Source organism: Poecile atricapillus, chromosome 2, assembly GCF_030490865.1.
Source record: "Poecile atricapillus isolate bPoeAtr1 chromosome 2, bPoeAtr1.hap1, whole genome shotgun sequence".
Taxonomy (NCBI): Eukaryota; Metazoa; Chordata; class Aves; order Passeriformes; family Paridae; genus Poecile; species Poecile atricapillus.
Window position 1 is genome coordinate 2244101 of NC_081250.1, and position 23512 is coordinate 2267612.

At 50.7% G+C, this 23512-nt stretch overlaps 1 protein-coding gene across 2 annotated transcripts in view; it reads right to left on the bottom strand.

The window, feature by feature from the left end:
* WNT9A (Wnt family member 9A) overlaps positions 1–3911 on the bottom strand; it is a 57650-nt gene extending 53739 nt beyond the window's left edge. For both annotated transcript variants that reach the window (XR_009276967.1, XM_058833077.1), the window contains exon 1: positions 3782–3911. Coding sequence is in view for 1 of the 2 variants with exons in the window: in XM_058833077.1 (XP_058689060.1) it covers positions 3782–3876 (95 nt within the window). In the remaining variant the exon portion in view is untranslated. The remainder of the gene's footprint in view (positions 1–3781) is intronic.
* Positions 3912–23512: the final 19601 nt, after the last annotated feature.

Below are 23512 nucleotides of genomic sequence, written 5' to 3' on the forward strand. Positions count from 1 at the left end.
CTGCTCCCAGAGGGAAAGCGCAGCAAATCCCAACCTGCAGGAAAAACACTTCTTCCAACAAAAATTTATATTGTTTAATTTTATTTTTTTTTAAGAGGCATATCCAGACTGAATCAGACTCTACATCTGAACCCCCAGAAATAGAAGGGGGTTGATTTATGGCCCGGGTCACCTCAGATCCACGGATCAGGCAGCTCAGGGAAGCAGAAGCTCCTACAGGCTGGTTTCCCTTCACAGCAGCACAGGGCACAACAGAATTGAAGCTCCTCAGCCACCCTGTCACCCCAGCACGGCTAATCTTGTCACCTGCCACTTGCAGAGCCCAGAACTGCAAGTCCCAACACAATTCCCAGATGCCGCTCCGGCATTTCCACCACCCCCGGCCACATTCGAGAGAGGAAAGGGAGGGAGGGGAGGTGCCCACACCCAGAGCGTGTCAGGCACCGGGAAAGCGGAGCAGGGAGGAAAAGTGAAATGCAATGCTTTCTCAGGGATGCCGGCAGCCTGGGGCTGCTCCAAGCTCCCCCCAGCAGCCAGTTGGAATATGGTGCAAATCAGCGTTCAGCCAGCCCAGCTGCAGAGCCCGTGGCTGGACACAGAAGCAGCCTCACTTCTGGGCGCATCCCAGCAGGCTGACACCGATCCCGAGGCAATGCCTCCCCCTCTGGTGCAGGCTCAGCCTCTCCCACAGTCATCCTACCCCAAAATCCAGCCACCACCGTCATCATCCTCCTCCCGAGGGGCAGCTCTGAGCACACAAAAAGCCAGCAGGGCTGCGCTCAGTTTTGTAGATGTGCTTTCTTCTCCCTTTCAAGAAGTTTTTTACCAGGCAAGGTTTTGGAGCTGTAGCATCACCACATCTCTGGAGCCAGGCTGCTCCAGCTGTTTCCCAGGAGTTAGGGCTGAGCCAAACCCTTCAGAATCCCTCCTGAACAGGTGCCTGCAGGGTCTCGGCTCTGCTCTGTGCTGCACACCGGCATCCCCAGCTGGGTAGCAGCTCCAGGTGATGCTGGCACCTGCTCCAGGGAGGAGGGCAGCGACACCCAGTCTGCCAGAATTCCCCTCAGAAAAAGGGAAAATCTCTCTCTCCCTCCCTGCAGCATCACCTTCAGCACATCCCCCAGACAGGCAGCTTGGGGATGGAGCAAAACCGCAGCGAGAGCCCCACCTGCCCCACGGCTTTAACTCACACACACACTCCAAACTCTGTTTCCAGGGGGCATTTATCCTATTTGGCTGCTTGTGCATCTCTCTGAGAACACCAGAGCCAGATTTCCAGGGAAGCAGTAGCCTCCAGGCATGGTCTCCCCAGCCCAGCATCCCTTCCTGCCGCCCCCCGGGACAGGCACAGACATAACTCCATGCTGACACAATCTCATTATCGTGTAACCATGCCCCATTTCTGTCCCTGGGCACTAATTCCCCACCAGGCAACACATTTGGAGACATGGAATTCTTTCCCTGAAATAAGACATTGGGGCTGGGGGGGAGGGATCATCCACAGCTGTCCCTATCCCCCTCCAGACTGAGGAAGGGAGCAGCCAAGCTGCAGCCACTGCGTGACATCTGTTTAACACAGCCTCTCTCTGTGCCCCACCACCTCCTCCACAGGGATGGCAGCACCCAGAGGGACCAGCAGGCCACCAAAAGCTGGCTTTGGGGAGGCCTCGGACTCAAAAAAAGCATCCCTTTCCCTGTCTGGAGGGTGTGTTTTAGCTCGGGCTGTTAGCAAAGATTTATCAGAACGAACAGATATGCTGCCTCACCTGGAGCAGCTCCTTCATGTACGTGGCACAAGAAAAAATATCAATACCAGCCTTCCCAGGGCACTTGCAGTGCCACTGAGTTCTGCAGGAACATCCAGCTTCTACCAGATGGGATTTCTTTCCTTATGCACAGACAGAAGCCCACAGCCAGGAGGGCTCAGCTCCTCCACACACACTTGTGGGATCTCACTGCGGATTATCAGGACCCGGGATCTCGGCACTGACTATTCCCAGGGTCCCCAGCAGCTCAGCAAGTGCAACCTCTGCTCTTGGAAGAACAAAGAGGGGATCAGCAGCAGATGCTGCTCCTTTGCTGGGGTTTTAACCACAGACAAGGATGCTTTGCATAAACAAACTCCACTGCACACCAAAGCAGCCCTGGAGCGCACATCTGGCTGGGTGCACATCTGGCAGCATCTCCTCTCCCCTCCTCATTGCCAGGGAGGGAGTCTGGAATCAGAAACAGCAGCTGGACCGAGACTGAGAAAAACCCAAAGCGGACAGGACAGACAGCAGACACTGCCCTTGGCTCAGATGGACCCTTCTTAAGTTAAAACCAGCCAAGAGAGAAATCCCAGCAGGAACTGGAATGAGTTACCTGCTGCTCTGGAGCAGATACCAGCACGGCAGGGATTAACAGGGGAGTTACAGCCAAGCTCCTTCCAAAGCCTGTCAGTCCCCAAGGCACAATTCAGCTGCACAGCGCCGGTGGTCCTCGGCAGACACACGAGCACTGCGAGGGAGAAAAGGGCTTTCCCTAAAAACCTGCACACCCGGGACAGGCTGCTTCCTTAGAAAACCAGCCCCAGCAGCAGGAAGTGAAACGGTTCTGGAGTTGGAAACAGAAGATGTAAGTAGCACTGTTTGGAAAACTTTGCCAGACCACAAGCAATGGACAAGCCTCAACACCAGGATTTGTTTTACTGGAAAGAAGGGGGGAAAACCTCAAGTCTGCTAAAACATTCTCCAGGGCTGGTCCAGTGGCTCCTACCAGTGGTCACAACACAACATCCCCAAAAAAAAAGGAAAAAAAAAAAAAAAAAAAAAAAAGCAGAAAAAAAAATTAAAAATAAGCAAGAATCACCACTGTTGTGTAAACTTACAACAAAACCTCTTCCACAGCTGCTCGCGTCCCACTCCCCTCTCCAACCGACAACATTTTGGGACAAATGTTTTCAAATTAAGGATAAGAGGCAGCGACACCCCAAAAAGCACAGAGGGAAAGCCCCGCGTTGTTGAAGAGGAGCGGGGGCGCGGTTTCATTTGGCGGCTCCAGGTCACCCGACAGAGCCGGGACAGCGGGATCAGGGGGATCAAACCGCCGGGATCGGGGGTCGGGAAGGGAGCGGGATCCACCTGCGCGGCGCGCGCCGGGCCGGGAGCGCCCCCTGCCGCCCGCGCCCCGCCCCGCGCACAGGTGAGCGCCGGGGATGCGGCGAACGCGCAGCGCCCGCGGAGCCCTCCCAAAAACCACACAGCGACACCCGCCCGCCAGCACCTGCTGCGGAAACGAGCCCTTGAATCGCGGGGGAAAAGGAGTTTTCTCCGCGCTGTCCCGTGCTGGAAGGGGTTCCAGCCCGCGGCTGGTGCGCTGCGGGTCCGCTCCGTGCGCGGCACCCCCGCGGGGAGCGGCGGAACGAAGCGCTCGCTCGCCCCCGGCAGCTCCTGCCCGCGGTCCCCGGGCACAGCCCGGCGGCTCCCGGAGAGCCCGGTCCTGACCGGCAGAGCCAAGGGAACTCCGGGAGCTCGGCTCCGAGCGCTGGGACGCGAGACAGCCGCGGGCACGGCGCTGTCGCTGCCCCGTCCCGGGCCGGCTGTCAGCGCCCGCAGGAGGGGATGCCCGCACCCACCGGGGGACGGAGGGTGCCCGCAGACGCACGGCAGCATCCCCACCTCGGGAGGAACGCGCAAGGCGCAAAACCCCTTCGGCATCCAAAAAAATAAAATAAATAAATAAAATAAAATAAACTCAGGCAAAAGTTAAAAAGCAGGAGCGGGGGGCACGGGGCACCTACCCGAAGTAGGCGGCGGAGGGCCGCGGGGCGCAGGCGAGCAGCCCTAGGAGCGCGCAGGAGGAGAGCCATCCCAGCAGGACGTGTCCATCCAGCATCTTGCAGCGGCGCCGGCGCTGCTCATCTCGTTCCCCCGCCGCGCCCGCTGCGGCCCCGCCGCACGCCCCGCTTCTTATAGCGCGGCCGGCGGCGAGAGCCCGAGCGGCGGCGGGGCGGGCCGGGGAGGGGCCGGAGGGGGGGCGGGACACGGCGGAGGGGCGGGGGGACAGCAGGGGACACGCCCCGGGAGGAGGGACGGAGCGGCGGGGCGGGGAGAGCGCCGAGAAACGGGAGAGGAGCGGGGATAGCGGGGATAGCGGGGCGCTGGGACGCGGCTGGGTGGGAGAGGGGTGAGAGTGCAGGGGCTGGGTGGGATGGGCAGGGATGAGTGTGCCGGGGTGGGTGTGCAAGGGATTGGTGTGCAAGGCGTGGGAGCTGCAGGGGTGGGCAGCTGGGCAGGGATGGGGTGTGTGAGGGCTGGGTGGGCGTGCGAGGATCAGGGCAGTTGTGCGAGGGGTGGACGTGTCACATCTGGGCAGCTGTGCAAGAACCAGGCAGTCATGAAAGGGCTGGGTGTGGCAGGGGTGGGCAGCTGTGCGAGGGGCAGGTTTGCCACATCTGGGCAGAGGTTGGATGTAGGAAGGCACAGGCTTTGCACACTCGTGTGCACGGCCACACACCTGTGAGCAATGCAGGGACAGGACACGGAGTATCTGTGGATACTAAATGCAAAAAGAAGGGAACAGAGCCTGTGTGAAACTAAGTCACAGGTTTCTCCTGGCCTGAGAAAGCATGAGAAAGAATCCAAACAGTCCTTGGTAAAGGACAGCAATCCTTGCAGGTTTAGGGAAACAGTCAAGGGGTGATGTTACACTTAACCAGTGATGGTTATGTGTTACTTTAATGACCAATGAGAGTTTTACCTCTCGGACTTTGTCGAACATGTCTATGAAAGAAGATCAAGAATAATAAACTTGGCTCTCCTGTTCAACACACAAGAGAGCCTGTGTTGTTCTTCTCGCTGTTCCCAATAGAGTGACAGCAGTTAATGCCCTGAATGTCACCCGTTGGCAGTGTTTTTCCAGGTCTGCCGATGTCACTGTCATCGTCACCCTGGAGGTAATTCCAGCACCCAAGAGCAGGAAGGTTCCCCTCCTGAGCATGTGTGTGTCACACTTCTGAGCCACCCTGTGTCCCCATGGGGACAGAGGCAGGAGGACACCTGGCACTGGGCTCTCATCTCAAAAGCCACTGTCCCCAGGGCTTGAAGCTCAGCCCCCCACCCCGGAACTGTGCCCAGCGGGTGACACATGATGAGCAGCAAGACCTTTGGGTGCTCAGAATGGGGTCATCAGTGTTCCTGACCCCCAGAATCCGTGGACAAACCAGTTGAGGGGCCACACAGGGGGAGAGTGAACGGGGGTGAGCCTTTTGTCTTGGAATAGCTCCTGGAGTGACACTGGGAGCTCGGTGAATTTATTCTCACATCTGACTGTGACCTTGGGCATCTCCAGTCTTCCCAGCATTGTGCAAACTGTGTGGATTCTGTTTATTTCTGGGGTGAGGAGGGGAAATATTTTTTATTTTTTTAATGTTTAAAACATCCCAGCCCTGTTCCTGACCACATTTTTGCCAAAACAAAAGTGGCCTCGTGGAGAAGCGCCATTCAAATCTTCCCACATCCACCCGTGCATGGGATGTAGGGGCTGAAACCAGCTTGGGGTGGGTGTCACATCCATTCCAGCTTCCTCAAATCCACATGATTCACCTTGATCTGGGAATATCTCCATTTCCTTCTCCCAGTGGTTGGGGTGAAGCGGCACCAAGTCAGCCCCTGTGGGTGCTGGGGGCCAGAAGCCCCGTGGGCCATCACAGCCTGGTGGAGGCCAGAGCAATATTTCATTTAAACCTCATCTAGAGGCCTTTCCTCGAGGAGAATTTGGGAGATAGGACCAGTGCCAGGCTCATGCTGAGTGTCCTTTTCCTGACACCCGAGCTCTTCCAGCTTGGGAAAAGGCGATGGAGGGCTGTGGGTGGAGGGCAGGACGAGCCATGTTATCACGGGGAGGCTTTGCCTGAGCGTTTGTCGGGTGGAAAATGCAGTTTAGGAGTCATTTTCCACGCACATCCCCAAGAAGCTGGTGATCCCAGCACGTGGAAGGAAACTCCGGCTCCTCCCGGCAGCCCCGAGGCAGAGCTGTGGGTCATGGAAAGGCAGTGAGACCCTTGCTGTTACTCATTTTCTCTGCCCACAGCGAGGTGCCGGAGCCAGGGTGATGCCCTGGGCGTGTGTGACTCTTTCCAAAGTGAGGCAGCACCAAAAATAGTCCCCACTTCTGCTTCCAGCCGGGGAAAAAGGGAAGCCCGAGCAGGCACCGACCTCCTCCGGGGCTTTGTCGCTTGTCATGCCTGGGGACCACGGATGCAACATCTTCCGTGGGACAGCTTTGTGGCTTTCAGGTCCTTCAGGAAGCCCTGGGGTGACATAAACCTCGGTGTTTGTGCTCAGAGCAGCGGCCTCGGGCGGTGTCCCCGCAGCCACCGACAGCAGAGGGCAGTGCCACATCGGCGCAGTGCCACGGCTGCGGGAGTGGGAATGTTTCTCTCCGGGATGGAGGGGACCCAGCAGAGCCAGGGGGAAGCAGCCAAGCGCCCAAGGAGTTTGGTGGCGTAAGTGGCAGTTCCGAAGGGTCGTAATTGTTTTTTTTTCTCTGGGATCAAGAGGTGCCAGGTGCAAGGATAACGCTGGACAAGGAGCCCCGGAGTTGTTGTCACCTCTGGTCTGGCACCAGCACAAACCCTGTGTCCTCCCCCGAGCCCCGGCCCCACCGCTGTGCTTCTGGAATGCTCCTGCAGGCCAAGCAGGACCTGTGAGGATCCAAGCCTGGCATCCTGCAAGGGGTCCTTCTCTCCCATTCCCGGTGCCAGGGTGAGCCCCGTGTCCCCGTCCTGTGGGTGCCACCGTCCCACGGCAGCTCAGGTGCCAGGATCTCACCAGCCCTGCTGTGTCCACCCCAGCAGGCTCTTCCCAGGGAGATCTGGAGGGTGATTTCAAGTTTTCCTGCTTCATGACTCAGCTCTGCCTGAGGCTTCCCCATCCCGGAGGAGCCCTCACTCTCATCCACGGGTTTTTTGCAGGAATCCCAGCACATCATTTGGTCCGGGCTTCCCTTCCCTCCCAAGACTTTACTCCATCTCTTTTCCTCTGCAGAGCACCACCGGGTTCCACCCACCCTCCAACCATTCCCTTTGGAGACCTCGAGATTTTGCCCACAGAGGTCTCTCTGCACGGACCCAGCCTCTCCAGGGCAGTGACCCCAGCTCAGCGGGGCGATTGACTCACAAGGAGGGTGAGAGGGAAGGAAAATACCCGTGAGCTCATCTCTCTCATCCCTCACTGCCAGCCCTGCATGGATTCCCCAGCAGATATTTGGCAGCGACTCCCAGGTTGGAGTAACCCAAGCAAGGCATCGAGAGGTGGGGACCTCACCGGGCTTGGGCTGGGCTGGGTGTCCGAGGCCGTTCCTGGCATAGCTGAGAAGCCTCCGGTGGCGTTTCCTCACGGCAGATCTCCTCCGAGAGGAGCCACTCACATTTCCCTTCCTCAGTTTCCTGAATTAGAAGTGGGCCTGGCATTCCTCTGCCCTCCGGACAGAGGCTGAAATAACAGACAAGAGCTGGGAACGCCGCCTGCCCACGGGACAGCGTTTGTTCCACTGGGGTCACGCTGTGAAACCCTTCCCTGCCACCTCCTGCATTTCCAGCTGCTCTTTTTTCACCATCATGTGGACTTCCAGGGTGTTTCCTCCCTTCGAGTGACCACACATGGGCTGGAAGCCACATTCCTGCTTGTCTTCCATCTGGAGTCACCTCTGAGCTCACTGCTGCTGTTATACCTCCATCCCTTCCTCGGGTCAGTAATTCTGAGGGGTAAAAATGTGACCAAAACACGCCTGTTCCTTTCAGCTGGAATACTGAGAGCCAGGCTGAGAGCATCCCTGCTTCCCCAGGCCTCTGCATCGTGCAAATCACTGGAATAAGGAGTAGCATGGCCCTGCTCCCCACTCCTGCCCCTTCCCACTTCTCTCAGTGAAGAAAAGGCAGTGGTCCCGTTGCTGTGGCATGGAAAACAAAAAGCAAATGAGAGCCATTTTGCCACTCTTTCCATGCAGAGCGGAGCTGGATGGAGGGATCTGGGGTGTTGTGAGTGTGTCCCCTGCTGCAGAAGCTGTGGAGCCACCAGCTTTGCCCTCTGAGGTCCATCTGGGATCCCTCTAGAATCCATGGACTCAAAGTGGTTATTGGGCTGCAGCGTTCAATTTTCCCTTGATCCTCTGTAAATCTACCCCAAACAGGGCAACCTTGTGGGGAAAGAATCAGCCAGGGCACCAAGGTGGAAATGCAGCAGAGCCCCACAAACCTCAACAAGGTGGAGGTTTCCCTAAACCCCCCTCCCCTCAGAGATCCCCTCCCTCAGCTGATTACAGGACACACAATAAAACACTTTGAAAGTATCTCATGCAAGAAGAGAAAGGGGTGATTTTTAGGATTATTTTTCCCCCTTTCCCTCTAATTTAGGAAGCTGTTGCTTCCAAGTTGAGCAGAAGGAAGCACTGATTCTTCACCTTTCTGCATGAAGTGACCTCGAGGTGTCTGCAGAGACCTTCAGAGAATCATGGAAGCATAAAAAAGTTGGAAGGGAGCTTAAAGCTCATCCAGAGCCACCCCTGCCATGACAGGGACACATTCCACTGTCCCAGGGTGATCCAAGCTCTGTCCAGCCTGGCCCTGGACACTTCCAGGGATCCAGGGGCAGCCAGAGCTGCTCTGGGCACCCTGTGCCAGGGCCTCCCCACCTTCCCAGCCAGGAATTCCTTCCCAATATCCCGTCCAACCAGTGGGAAATCATCCCCTGTGTCCTGTCCCTCCATCCCTTGTCCCCAGTCCCTCTCCAGCTCTCCTGGAGCCCCTTCAGGCCCTGCAAGGGGCTCTGAGCTCTCCCTGGAGCTTCTCCTCTCCAGGGGAACATTCCCAGCTCTCCCAGCTCCAGAGGGGCTCCAGCCCTTGGAGCGTTTTCATGATCCTCTTTTTCCTCTCTTATTGCTTCTCTTAAGGTCCAATCCTTTTGTTCTGGCTGCAAAGCACATTTCTTCTCACTGATGTTCCCAAGAGCTGGCAAATTATTTGTTAAAATACCTAAAAAGAGAATTTTTATTTTTGCCTCCTGCATCCGTGCACATCCTTCCTGAGTCGTGCTCAGCTCTTGCAAAGCTTTTTCTTCCCTACATCCATACCATCAAAACAGCCCCTCCGAGCAAACCCAGGCAGGAATTCTTCACATGGAAATCACCTTTCCACTGGTAATTCCATGGAGAAGGATGGGCTTTACAGTCAGAACCAGAATGCTTTTTAATACAATTCATCCCAGTGCAAAATCAGGTCAGTTTTGTCTTTAGGACAACCGGGCATGGCAGGAATGAGGGAATTTTGTGAGGCAGAGCTGCAGGAGGGATTTTTTTGTTCTGAAGGAGCAGTGCCAAGGAAGCAGGGACCGTCCCCACCTTCTGCCTGAGCTGTAAAACACATGGGTTAACCAGCCATTATTTGAGGGATTGTGAGGACAATTTGAAAATTGCTGTTTCCTTACGAAAATCAGGTGTCAGAGATAACCAAGCCATTATTGTGAGGACAATTTGAAAATTGCCGTTTCCTTACAAAAATCAGAGACAGACCTGGGTTTGTGCACTGTGGTGGAGGAGCTCCTCTGAGCTGATTAATTCTAATATCTATAATAACATTCCCGAGCCGTGGCACTCCTGGGCTCACTGGGAGAGCGACTGGAAGGGAGAAATCAAGAAATTGAGGTTGTGGGGGCAGGAACTGGGGGAGAAGAGGGAGACTCAAGGGTTACTGGGAGGGTAAATATCCCAATGCCCTCGTCAGCTCTGCTCCTCCAGGACCTCTTGTTTACCTCACCCCGAGGGTGACAGGTGCCCTGGTGATTGTCCCTCTGTCTTTAAGGTCACCCACCTCTGCCTCTCAGGGACTGATGGCAGCGGGAGATGCCCCAGTCAAGGCTCTTTGACCTTGAACATACATTAAAAAACCATTTAACAGTAGGGCGTGCATGGTCCCTGAGGGGGGAAAGGAGAGATGAGACAATGCGAGAAAAAAGGGAAAGGAAAAAATAAATAATAATAATAATAAATAAAGAATGAAGAGTAGAAAGTGTGGAGTAGACACCGTTTTTTTTGGAAGTTCAGCTGTCCCTGGCTGTGGTCACTGCTGTCACCTTGGAAAGAGGTAACAGAAATCTCTTGAAATCTCTACAAATTCATTTCTGGTTGAAGTTTTTAACAGTTTCCAAACATCTCCAATGTCTGTGGGTGCTGCATTCCACCATGGCATGGGGTTTTTTTTTTTGGAAATTCCTGTAATTGATTACTGCTCCGATAAAATAATTCCAGTTAAAAAATCCTCCCTCCATTGGCTCCACTGGGAAGGGACATGGGATGTTTGACCAGTTTTTAACACAACAAAGATAAAAAAAAATCATAAAAATAGTGGATGAGGAACAGGTCTGGGCAGTGCTTTCTCTACCTATTTTAATTTTTTTTTTTTGTTTGCTTGTTTGGTTGATTTTGTTTGTTTTTTGGGTTTTTCTTTTTTTTTTTTTTTTAATAGTGATTTTTCTGGGAATGGAGATTGGCAGGGAAGATATCCAAAAAATCCATGTTTAAATTCTGTGGGTGGCACAAAAGATGGGAGAAAATTTCTACGGGGAAAAAATGAAAGTATTCTCAAAGCAGGTCCAAAACATCAACACATTTCCTTGGATATTTCAAAATATGACCTTTTTGCCTGCAAATTACAAGCTGACTTTAAAAAAAAATAAAAATAATAATAATAAAAAAAAATATTCCTGTGTGCAAAGGAAAGGCTGGGAAGGGTGGAGTGAAATGCCCTCAGAAGGGAACAAAACTGAGCTCCCATGGATGTCACGGGCTGAGCCAAAAGGACATTTGCTGTTCTCTGGTTTCATTTGTTGCTGGAAAGCCTCAAAAAAAAAAATAAAAATAAAATAAAAAAAGGTCAAACTCCTTCGGTGTTTCCAGACTACCTGAACTTCCCCCTGCCTCCTTTTCCCAGCCTGGTTTTGGGGTTCCCAAAGCCACTCCCCAGCAGCTCTTGGATGGCAGGAGTGTCCCCAGGGACGTGTCCTCCCGTGCTCCTCCATCCTGTGAGCAGCCACACTTATTTCAACAAAAACGGGAAAAGTGTTGCCTCTCGGTCCCACTCTTCCCAGTCTGATATTCTGGAGAAAAATTAATTTTTTTGGGGTTTTTTTTTAAGGAATTTCTCTGAAGTTGTTGGCAGTTTCTGCAGCTCAAAATGTGGGGGTATTTCTAGGACATTTCCCCGAGTCCACCATCCCTCCAAGGCTTTTTGGGATGAGCAATCCCATTTTACGGAATGCTGAAGGAAAAGGGGTATCCAGCCAAGAGATCTGGCAACCCTTCAGCTGCAAAACAGCCAGAAACAAACTGAGCAGAAATATTTTTGCAGCCACAACATCAAGCCCACCCATTGAAAGTGTGTCGGGGATTTTCCAGCCCTGCTGAAAACTCTCTCTCTTTGCTTTTATTTTTAGAGGACGGGTGATGCCGGCCGTGTTATTTCACTTTTTTTTGGACGTTTCGTGCTAATAAAAGTGTTTTATTTCACAGTGTTTTGCTTTCTTTGAAACTGGGCTTATGATTTCCTGCTGGAACTGAAATGTCATTGTCTTGAAGGTTGTCATCTGTCTGGTCCCCAGCCAGAGTGTCTGGGAGCTGGGTGTTGTCACCTGGCCTGGTGTGTGAGCACTGCCAGCTTTTGGCCAAGTTAGAAGAAGGTTCTTGTGAGTGATCCCCTGCTCCTGTGAGTAAAACGAGCCTTTTGAAAGAAAACTCGAGTTCAAAAGACCTTTTAACAAGGGCCTGGAGGGACAAGACAAGGGGGAATGGATCCAAACTGGCAGAGGGAAGGTTTAGATGGGATATTGGGAATAAATTCCTCCCTGTGAGGTTGGGCAGGCCCTGGCACAGGCTGTCCAGAGAAGCTGTGGCTGCCCCTGGATCCCTGGAAGTGTCCAAGACCAGGCTGGATGAGGCTTGGAACAGCCTGGGGTAGTGGAAGGTGTCCCTGGGTGGAACTGGATCATCTTTAAGGTCCCTTTAAACCCAAACTGTTCTGTAATTCTGGAGTTTCTAAGTGTAGAGTATTTTCCTTGCTGCTCTACCTGTCTGCTGCCGGTGTTTTTGCCTCCCTGCACAGGCAAAATAGAGAAATAATAATTTTACAAGATCCAGTTGCTGCTCAAGTTCTTGCAGACCTCACCCCAGCCTTCTACATCCCTGAAATCCTTTCCCAGGTTTGTTTCCAGCTAAGCAGCAGAACAAAAACTTCAGCTCAGCAGGTAACTCACAGCTGGGGAAAATCTGAATATCACCAGGGCCTTCTGTTTCTGCTGTCAGACGTTGTCCTCTGTCTTAGCTCAACAGCAAATCCAGTTTGGGAGACAAGCTGAAGCCCTGGAATCCTGGAGCATCCCGGGTTCTGTGCCCACAGGGCTGGATGAGCTCCAAGTCCAAGGCTGTGCTGTCTGGTGGGTGTTTGGGATGTGACATCACCGTGTGGGAGGTGTGGAGAGCTGGGAAGCAGAGCAATGGGAAGCAGGGCCCATTCCCAGTGGAAAGCTGGGAAGCAGAGCAATGGGAAGCAGGGCCCATTCCCAGTGGAAAGCTGGGAAGCAGAGCAATGGGAAGCAGGGCCCATTCCCAGTGGAGAGCTGGGAAGCAGAGCAATGGGAAGCAGGGCCCATTCCCAGTGGAGAGCTGGGAAGCAGAGCAATGGGAAGCAGGGCCCATTCCCAATGGAGAGCTGGGAAGCAGAGCAATGGGAAGCAGGGCCCATTCCCAGTGGAAAGCTGGGATGGATGTGCCGACTCCAGGGCAGGATACTCCTCCTAGAGGTACCAATTGGGTCACCCCAGATCTGGCCCAAAATCCCACTTCTGTCATTTGGTTAATCTGCCAAAGGAATTTTTCATGGAATATGTGTGGGGAAGCAGAGATGAAGCTCTGTATGTAGGAAAGTTCATCCTTATTTGTTTCAAATAAGTGTTTTTTTCAAAGTTTCAGTTTGGAAAAGAGTCATCAAGGCTGGAAGAGACCTTCACGATCTTCCACTCCAAAAATTGATGCTGTGAGAAGGGTGAGAAGGAGCAGAGGCTGGACAGAATTCAGAATAAAGCAGGGATTTATTGAGCGGCCTTAAAGGACACACCTTGGGCAGGACAAGAGCCCGGCCAGGGCCTCACCTAAGGTGGACCAAAAATGGTCACAAAATGGATGATTGGTCATGAGGTCTCACATTTTTATAAGTTTTGGTCCATTTGTACATCTGGATTAATTGTTCAATTACAGCTGCAGGTTATAAAGTCCCACCCTTCTTGTTTTCTCTCTTCAGCCCATCATTGTTTTTGCTTTTGGGCCTGAAACTTGTAAGGATTGTCCCTGGTGTCCAGCTGGAAAAGGAATTGTTTGGAATACCTACTCTGTGAAGAGAGCTCACTAACTCTTCATATGGAGCTCAAAACTGCACACCTGGGCAGTGCAGAATATGAAAATTATGAAAGTTAAACTTAAGGCATCACCATGAACCCCACACCAACATAATCACCCCAAAACTGCATCTCCAAGTGCCACAAATGCAGGATTTGCACCCTTTTTTACTCTTCTTCCCAGCCCCAGAAGAAATCTTTTGTGCTCTGTTTTCACATTCACCGTATTAAAGAGCTTTGGAAATTGGAGTTCAATGCAGCTCCAAGGATCTCTGCCTTTGGGGGAGTTCCTGTTTCGGTATTCCTGGGAAGCCTGAGGTGCACCAAGGAATATTCCATGTGCCAAATGTACACGCTGCAGAACATGGGTTGGACTCGATGATCTTGCAGGTCTCCTCCAACCCAGTCATCCTGTTGAATTCTGTTGAACCTCCCCAGTCTGTGTCCATGTACAAACCTTGGGAGAGGCAGAAAAAGTGGGAATCTTCCCATCACAGTGTCCATTTTTTGTGTCAAATTCTGATTTTGATGAGATACGGATAGAAGAATTCCCTCCTTTGTATCATAATATCACCAGTTTTCCTTCTCTTTTGAACTCAGAGAGTTGGGAAATTCTTTTCCCTCATTTTCCAGTGGCACCCACCAAGGAGAATGACTGGGGATAAGTATGGGACAGCTGAACAGGAATAAACCTCAAAAAAACCCCAAAAATCACAGAAGTTAAGACACAAGAATGATGGAATTAGATGGTCCTTAAAACAAAAAAGGATGGACTCAAAAACACTCATCCAGATGGAACTGGGTGGGTTTTAAAACACAGGAGTGATGGAACTGGGTGGTGTTTAAGGTCCCTTCCAACCCAAGGCCTTCAGTGATTCTGTGATGGTTTGATTGAGAACGCCAGGATGGGATGGAGCACCATAATTCCCAAAAAAATATTTAATTAGTTATCATTAGATAGAGAGAAATGCTTAATTCTGCCTCGTGTTTGGCCAGTGCCTCCAGATGAAGAAATCTGTCTGACTTAGGAGCTCCTGAATTCCCACACAGCATTCCTGCAGCGTGCAAAAGGGAGGCTGGAAAACGAGTGGCAGCTCCTGAACCTTCCGAGGTTTGATCCAAAGCGTGGATTTGGGTAAGATCAGCTTCCAAGGCCAGCACAGGGCAGATGGAAAGGTGGGGAGCACCAGCCCCAGCGTGGGTTTGGCTGCCTGAGAGCCCAAACCGAGTCATTCCAAGGTAAAATCCGCCCGTCTCTGTCGGAAAGGCACTTCCAGGATGGACAGGCCGGGCTGGTTTCTGTATGGAACCCATTGTTCAGCCAAGCAGAGGCCTTCCTCTCTGGTTAATGGCTCAGCAAAGTGTGTTGCTTTAATGGTTAATCATCTACTTACATTGTTCAGGAGGAAAGCCGGGCAGATAATGCCCCTGGCCTGCTGTTCATGTGACAGGCTGACTTCCCAGGCTGAGCAGGGAAAGGATTTCACACTGGCACAAGGAGGAAGAGGGAAAAATCTCTGGTGGAGAGAGCAAAAACACGCATAAATCCGTATGTGTCTGTGTATGCACACATTGAAAAGCTCTGTGGAGCAGAAACACACACAGATCCACTTGAAATTATTATTTCCACCCCAGATGATTTTCCAACAGTTAAATGAGCTGATTATGAGAAATCACAGAGTCATAGGATGGTTTGGGTTGGAAGGGACCCTACAAATCACCTGTCCATGTGCAGGGCACCTTCCCCTAGAGCAGGTGGGGTTTCACACAAATGGTTGTGAGCTCACAGGCAAAACACACTCCAAGTTATTTAGCAGCAATAAGTCAGACTGAGGGCTGTCACCATTCAGGGTTTCAGGGTCTCAGGAGTGTCTTCTCTTACTCTGATTGCAAGTCCCAAGCTTGCACATCCCACCCTGCAGCCTTTGCTGCCTGAACAGGTCCATCAGAGAAGCTGTGGAGGAGCCAGGGGTCCGGTTCTATGGATGTTAACTATAAAGCAGGGAGCACAGTGCCTGTGGAATAGCAGGCTGCGTAACTTTCTCAGTCTCGCCTGAGAAAGTGTCCTGGGAAATCATAAGGAGGAATTAAAACAATCCTCAGAGATAGAAGACAACCTTGCAGGTGCTGTTTGTCAGTTCCTTGTTTTCTTGCAAGAGAAGGTCGAGGGGTGGTGAACCCCTCTGACCAATGATGGTGATGTGTTAGTTTACTGACCAATAAGAGTTTTACTTTTCTGTACTTTCACGTATCTGTCTATAAAAGAAGATCTGAAGTAATAAACCTTAAGAGAAAAAGAGAAAGAACTCTCCTTTTCAACTCCCAAGAGAGTCTGTGTCGTTCTTCTTGCCGTTCCCAATAGAGCGACACGGTTCTACTCTCTGGTATCATTTTGGAGGTGTCTCGCATTTGGACGTGTCTAACACAGGGAAGACACCCCTATTTCAATTCCTGGAAGACCTTGGAATCATTGAGGTTGGAAAGCCAAAATCATTGAGTCCAACCATTCATCCAACACTGCCAAATGCACCTGAACCATGTCTCCAAGCACCACACCTGCTGTGCCCCTGGGGACATCTACCTGATCACCTGGACCTGTCCACGAGAGAAATCGGTTTGTCAGCATCAAGGAAGGAGCCTCTGAGTCAAATTTTCTCCCTCAGTGTGTTCAGCAAATATCAAACTTCATTTTTGCATCCTGACTTAAACACCTCTGTGTGGCAGTGACAAATGTCTGCTTTCACCTCAGGTGGAGGGACAGGCACTGAGTTTTTCTCTCTGTGACAGGGACAGGACCCAGGGAATGGCTGGAGCTGTGCCAGGGGAGGCTCAGGCTGGATTTTGGGAAAGGTTCTTCCCCAGAGGGTGCTGGCACTGCCCAGGCTCCCCAGGGAATGGGCACAGCCCTGAGGCTGCCAGAGCTCCAGGAGTGTTTGGACAGCGCTCCAGGGATGGCCAGGGTGGGATTGTTGGGGGGTCTGTGCAGGGTCAGGAGCTGGACTGGATGATTCTTGTGGATCTCTTCCAGCTCAGGATATTCCATGATTCTGTGACTCTCCTTAATTTGATCCCAAACATAATCAGAATTAAGCATCCACTGCCTTGAGCTGGCGCATCTGTCCCAGATGAATTTCCAGAGAACCTGTCCCTTCCCACAGGGAATTTCTAGGAGGAAACACCACCCCCAATAATCTGGGAACATGTCCTTTATAACTCCCTTGAACCATTCCCATCACCCCCAGCAGGATATAACCATTTTCCTATCTCCTAAAACACACAGCCCGGCCCCCCAACACCAGGAAACAACATCCAAGAGGGGAAAAAAGAGAGATCTCAGCCCCTGACAGAGCAGACACAGGACTACCCTCAGCAGCCTTGGGATCCGTGTGACTCAGCCAGGTCAACACTCTTCAAGCCCACTCCAGGAACAACGGCCTTGACTTTTTGTCACCATCCCAGGAGGAAAGAGGCAAGAGGAGAATGGTCTGCAAACACCTGGAGTGTTTGTTCCTCCCCGGAGGACACTTGGGAAGTACTTCCAGCCCTCCAGGGCAGGGATGAGTAACCTTTGAAGTGCAGGTTCCCTTCCCACCCGGAGAAGCTCCACCAGCACCGCAGCCTGGCCGGATTCTTTTGTCATTAAGCTGATTTTGTTGTTGTTAAGCAGTGATGTGACACAGGATGATGGGGAGAGGTCGTGGCCATCAGACTGGAGAAGAGGATCAGCAGTAGGAATTAGTCCCGGCTGTAACTTCTCTTATTATTTTTTTTTTTCCCTCTTGCTTCTTCTATACTTCCTCTGTATTTTTCTGTCCTCCGGGATTTCTCAGCCCCCTTTGGGCTGAGCTCTTTTGGGATCCTCCCTCGTGGGGAGTCCCGCTTATCTCAGTTCTCTGGGTTTGGAGAAAACTCCCGAGCTCATTAGAATCTTGTTTCTCATGTTTATTAAAAGGTCATTACAAAACTTATCAGGTCTCTCCAGACTTTCTATACAAGATCAGTTCACCATAGCCTGGCTCATTTTGCTCTGATGGTACAAAATGGCCCCAAACCACGCAGCTGCTTCACCTTTATTTCTATTTTTACCCTATTAACTACGGACAGGTGTAGTGTTTTTATATTTTAACAAATAAGTTTTCTATATCTACTTACGTAACTAAAACTGCGACTAACTCTAAACCAATCATTCTTTGTGCTCCCAAAAACTGCAGAATCATGGAGAAGAAGGAAGAAGAGCTAAAAACCACACCCTTTTTCTTCCATCTTTATGTATTAAACCCCTCTAAAATCTACATTTTTCATCTCAGAGTCATACTAAACATTTTACTACTTTCCACTTAATTTTTTACAAATCCTGGTTTACCCAGGGATATTTGGAAGCCTTTCTGTCAATAGCAGATAGGATTGATACTTTTTTGGAGAACAGAACAAACAGAGAAATGTCTCTCCATCTCTGGATTCCTACACCTGCCTCCAGGGGGAAACTGTGCCGAAGGTTCCCAAATCAGGGGGCGTGGGACAGGTTTCTCCTCAAGGAATTACAGAGTGGGGTAAACACAGCCAGCCTGGGCTGGCAGGGTGATTTTAGCCCTGGGTGCAGGCAGGAATTCCTCCATGTGCCCTTGTGCCAGAGGTTCCTGCATTCCTGGAGGAGCTTGTGGGACAGTGGCCACAGCACAGGAACTGAGGATGATGATGATAAAAATCTGGTATCATCAATAATCATCAATCTTAATCACACCAATCTTGAGAATAATATAGTGTAATACATAATAGTATATATAATAGTAAATATATGTATATATAATAGTATATATAATATATATTATATATATTATATACTATTATATATATATTACATATACTATATTATATATATTATATATATGTTATATAATAGTATATATAATAGTATATATGTATAGTAAAATACATATATAATATGTATAAAATATATTAATATTTATATGTAAAATATATATATATAAATAATATATATATAAAAATATATATATAATATATAATATATATAAAATAACTCTGGACTGAGTATATATGTATAGTAAAATACATAATCTGTATGAAATATATTAATATTTATATATTATATATATAATATATATAATATTATATATATATAATAACTCTGGACTGAGTTAATAAAGTAGGCATTATATAGTACATATAGCATATAGTATATAGTGTATATATAGCATATAGCATATAGTATATATAGAATGTAGTATATAGCATATAGAATATAGAATATAGTATATATATTTATATACTATATATTAAATATATCGTAAAATATAATATATAATAATATATATATATATATAAAATATATAGGAAAATACATAACCATAATAGTCATAGTAATAACTACGACTGTAGATAATAATAAACCATCAAACCATCATCATCATCATAATCATATCATAATCATCAATCATAAAGGAAATCTCACTGCCCTGACTGAAACATCCAACCTTGCAAGTGAAAGATAAGGAAGTAAATCCGACATCAAAGGATAACAGAGGTGGCTTTTCTTGTGCTCAGGGACAATAAGTCCCTCTCACCCCACAGCCCTGAATCTGACCTGTTTCAGGACCCCATCCTCATCCCAGCACAGGAATCCACCTGTTCTTCCTAACAAAAATCCTTTCTGCTGCTCCAAGGGCGGCTGTGTGACCCTGGAGAGGGTCAGAGCTGAAGGGCTGAGATGAAAAGAGCTCTCAGAGGATGCCCTGTGAAGGGCAGTGGAGGGACAGACAGCCTGGCTTGGTGTAGGGGACACCGAGAGGTGATGGGGTCACTGTGTCCACTGGGAATAAACCTGTCCAGAGGGGAGGGAAAGCAGGCTCTGAATGCAGTGCCACAGGCTGGAGTTAAACATTACTGTGACCTGTCTGCAGGCCTGGCTGGCAGCAGCAGCCACAGGGCTCGGGGGTGGCGGGGTCATTCGGAAATCTCCAGCTGGGCTTCCAACCCCAGGAACCTCAGGACACCCAGAAAACTCACTCAGGAGCTAAAATTCACCAAATGGTTTAATAACAAGGAGAGTTTGACTCAAAGGAGCAAAGACAAAATATCCCCTCCTTCTCAAGACAGGAGAGCAAGGTAGCACACAGAAAAACCTCCCCAGCACAAAAAAAAAAATGAACCTATTTAAAATAAACAGTTCACACCTGCCTGTTTGTGCCCTCTGTTTTAGCCCAGCTCCTCTCCACCCAGTTCCAGCAAACCCTCCAGCCTCTGAGATCTCATCCCCCTGGAAGACAGCTGTGCTCCAAGTGCTTTGATTTCAAGCCTTCACTCCCAGCCTGATTTATTATTTTTTTTCTGGGAATCCAGGAAAATCCTGTCTGAGGAGGATCTTAAAGGCACATTCATGCCTGATACAAAATCACAGAATGGTCTGGGTTGGAAGAAGTCTTGTAGATCATCCAGTTCCAACTCTCTGCCATGGGCAGGGACATCTTCCACTATCCCAGCTTGCTCCAGCCTGGCCTTGGACACTTCCAGCCATGGGGCAGCAGATGAAAATCACAGGAACTTTGTCCAATCTCACCACCTACATCTTTTAAGGCAAATTTTCCATTTCCCAAGGCCATTAACCCAAGAAATTCAGTTTCAGTTCAAATCCCAACTCATTTTCTGCAGATGGCATCTACAGGGTACAGAAACTAGTTGATACAGCCATTATCCATCAGTTATTTCTATATCCTTCCTCCCTGCACATCACTCTGCTGTTTCTTGTAGCCAGTCTCCAGTTTCCTCATCTCACTCTTTTAAAGCTTTTTTTATTATTATTTTTTTTGTCTCCTTTTGCACTATCCTAAAAAAAAACCACCCTGAAATTCCTGGCTGTGCCAGGGAAGAGAGAGGTTGATGATCCCTCAAAAATGCCCAACACAGATCATTGCAAACAAATAAAAGCAACCAGAAGGTCTGTCACCAGCCAGGTTTCTCTCTCCAGCAGGTCTAAATTGTTTGCCATGCTAATTTTCAGCTAAATAAAAACTCCAGGGTTTAAACTTCCAGTCCTTTACGAAGCTCTTGACCACGTGATCCCTGCAAAAACAGCTTGGGTAAAACTCTTGACATTGATCCTCGGGGATTCCCCTTCTGACTGTTCCTGCAGCAAATGGTTTTATTTTATCACTTCCCAATAAAACCTGAGCTCTGGGGCTCTCAGGTCTGTGGCAGAAGGAAAATCTGGCAGCAACCCAGGGCAACTCGTGACTATTTAGGAGACTCCTGGTGCCAGAGTTCATGCCCAAGGAAAGGATGCAGAGGGTGGAAAAGCACCCCCAGGTCCCAGTTGCTGGAAATTCACCAGTTTAGCTGTTTTCTTCTCGTTCACCACTGCCCTTAAAGCTCTGCTGGCCACAGGAAACCTTTGGATTGACCTCCAAGCCTTGAAAAAGTGGGATTTGGATGCACGTTGAAGCATCTAAATCTTGGTGTCTGCACCTGGAGGCACAACAGGGTTTAACCACAGCGACTTCCCACCATCCAAAATCCTCCACCAGCCTCCAGCTGTCTTCCCACCTGGATGCAGACATCCAAAAGGTTTGGTGCCCTGCAGGTCAGGCTCACGTGGATGTCCTGGTGCCCCAGACAACATCAAACACCTACACTGAGGCAGTGATTTGAGATTTGGGGGCTCCATCCGTTCTGATCCCTGGGGATCTGATCCCATCAGCAAACACGTGGCCCAACGATCTCACACTGATTTTCTCCTACTCATGTCTGGGCTCTTTCGAGCCACATGGAATGACCCAAATGGAAGGAAAACTTCCCTGGATTTGCTGGATTCCACAAAGCCTTGCTCTGTGAGGTTTCTGGCTCCCAGATGTCCGTGAGTGGCTGAGTAACTTGCACATCTTTGCCTGGTGCCCTCTGCTTGGACCTGGAACGAGAAGCTGAATTTGACCTTGGAAGGAGCCACAGACCAGACCAAGTGTGGTTCTGCATTTGCATCTGTCCTTCCCCAGCTGCCAGGGAGGTTTAGGAGACACCTGCTCACTAATTTCCAGTTTATCTCCGTGTTACCTTTACTGTCCTTCACCTTCTGGCTTTTTTGAACCCGTTTCTGAGGCCGATAGCAGGAAAATGTTCTGCTGTATGAATTGGAACTGCTGGGCACTCAGGTTTCTTTATATCCCTCCAAAACAGTCACATCACATCACTGGGCCATGGGCAGGAGTCACAGGTCGGGTGGTTGGCTTGGGAACATTTTTCCAAGGTTTTTGTGGTTGCCTGAACTTTGTGCACACCTGGAGTAGGTTTGTATGCAGATGTGTACCATCTTTTTTTTGGATGGGATCTCTTATTTTCCAGAATACTTTTAGGTAAAAATGTAATTTCCCAGGAGCCAGTTTGGGGCAGCCACCCTGCTTGGAGTGGGGACACCATGGGTGGATGGGTTTTGTCCATGCTCCAGCTTGGTTTATTTAGTGCCACAGCATCCTGGCTCAGATTTTGGGTTTTTGGCCAGGCACGGGCAGGGTTGTGACCAGCCTGGCACACCTGAGCTCCAAATGCAGTGAGACATTTCTAATATTGCTGCAGATTTGATGCCCTGTTTGATGGGCAGGGCTCACTCCGGGTTCCTCCTTCAGCCAAGTCCCCATCACTGCCCTCCTCTCCTCTCCTCTCATTTTGGCTGTTCCTAAACCTCCATGAGGAGCACGAGGGAAGCAATCTGCTCTCCTCTCCCACGCTGGCACTGGGTTGAGAGGCAGAATCCGTGCCCTGCCCCGCTCCCGGGGGCTGGAGCGCAGGGTGTAGCTGCAGTTTGCGAGGGCGTTTTGGCCCCTGGGAGTGTGTGTGGGCATGCACAGCTCTCCTGGCCTGTAAATCATTGTCAGCTTTCACACACAGCGGGCCACAGGTCAGGGGCTGAGCACTGAAGCATCCCCTGCCACCATCCCCTGATTTACGGGCGGTCACAGCCCTCCTGAGAGGGTTCCTCACCCAGGTTCAGTGGGGTCCCAAGCTCTGGGGAGTGCAGGACATTTCCAGGGGGTTCTGTGGGTGCAGGAGGTGCAGCTTGGTCACACAGAGATGCCTGAGGCATGGGAAGTGCTGGGTTCAGCAGGAAAGCAGTGATGGGAAGGACACAAATCGCCTGCAGAGAGGCCCCTTGGCCACCCAGCTGCTGCCTGGCCACCTCTCCATCCTGTGACTGGTGTGGGTGAGCCACGGGTGAGGCACAGGACACCCAGAGCACGTGCTGGGGTCTCCTTTGGGTGATCTGCTGAGGGATTTGTCCTTCTTCAGCACAGTGGTGGTTGTTGGTGTGAGCCAGAGCCAGGCAAACAGCAGTGAGGGTGGAAAGCGCAAAAAATCATCACAATCACCTTGCACAGCCCCTCTTAATCCCCTCCTTAACCTTCTTATCAGCCCAGGTCTTCTCTTTCCTCCATTCCCACAGTTTTTCTGCGTCCCCACCTCCAGGCCAAACGAGTGTCTCACATTCACCTCCCCACAACCAGACACCTCCTGAGATCCCGAATCGTTCAGCTGCAGCTTCCTGCTGAGGGCAAGGGGAGGAGAAGGAACGGATCTCCTCTCTCTGTGACTGTGAAAGGACTCAGGGAATGGCTGGAGCTGTGTCAGGGGAGGTTGGGGTTGGGAATCAGGGAAATTTTCTTCCCCCAGAGGGTGCAGGGAATGGGCACTCCCTGAGGCTGCCAGAGCTCCGGAGCATTTGGACAGGGATGCCCAGGGTGGGGTTGTTGGGGGGTCTGTGCAGGGTCAGGAGCTGCATCAATGATCCCTGTGGATCTCTTCCCACTCAGGATATTCCATGAATCCCTCTTTCTGTGATTAACACCGATTGCAGTCCCAGTTAGGCCGGGGCTAAGCAGGGTCTCCAAGCACCACGGAGGTGGCAGGAGGGGCTGCCATGGGTGTCCCCAGCCCTGGGTGTCCCCGGGTGTCCCCAGCCATGGGTGTCCCCAGCCCTGGGTGTACCCAAGTGTCCCCAGCTGTGGGTGTCCCCAGCTGTGGGTGTCCCTGGGTGTCCCCAGCTGTGGGTGTCCCCAGCCCTGGGTGTCCCCAGGTGTCCCCAGCCATGG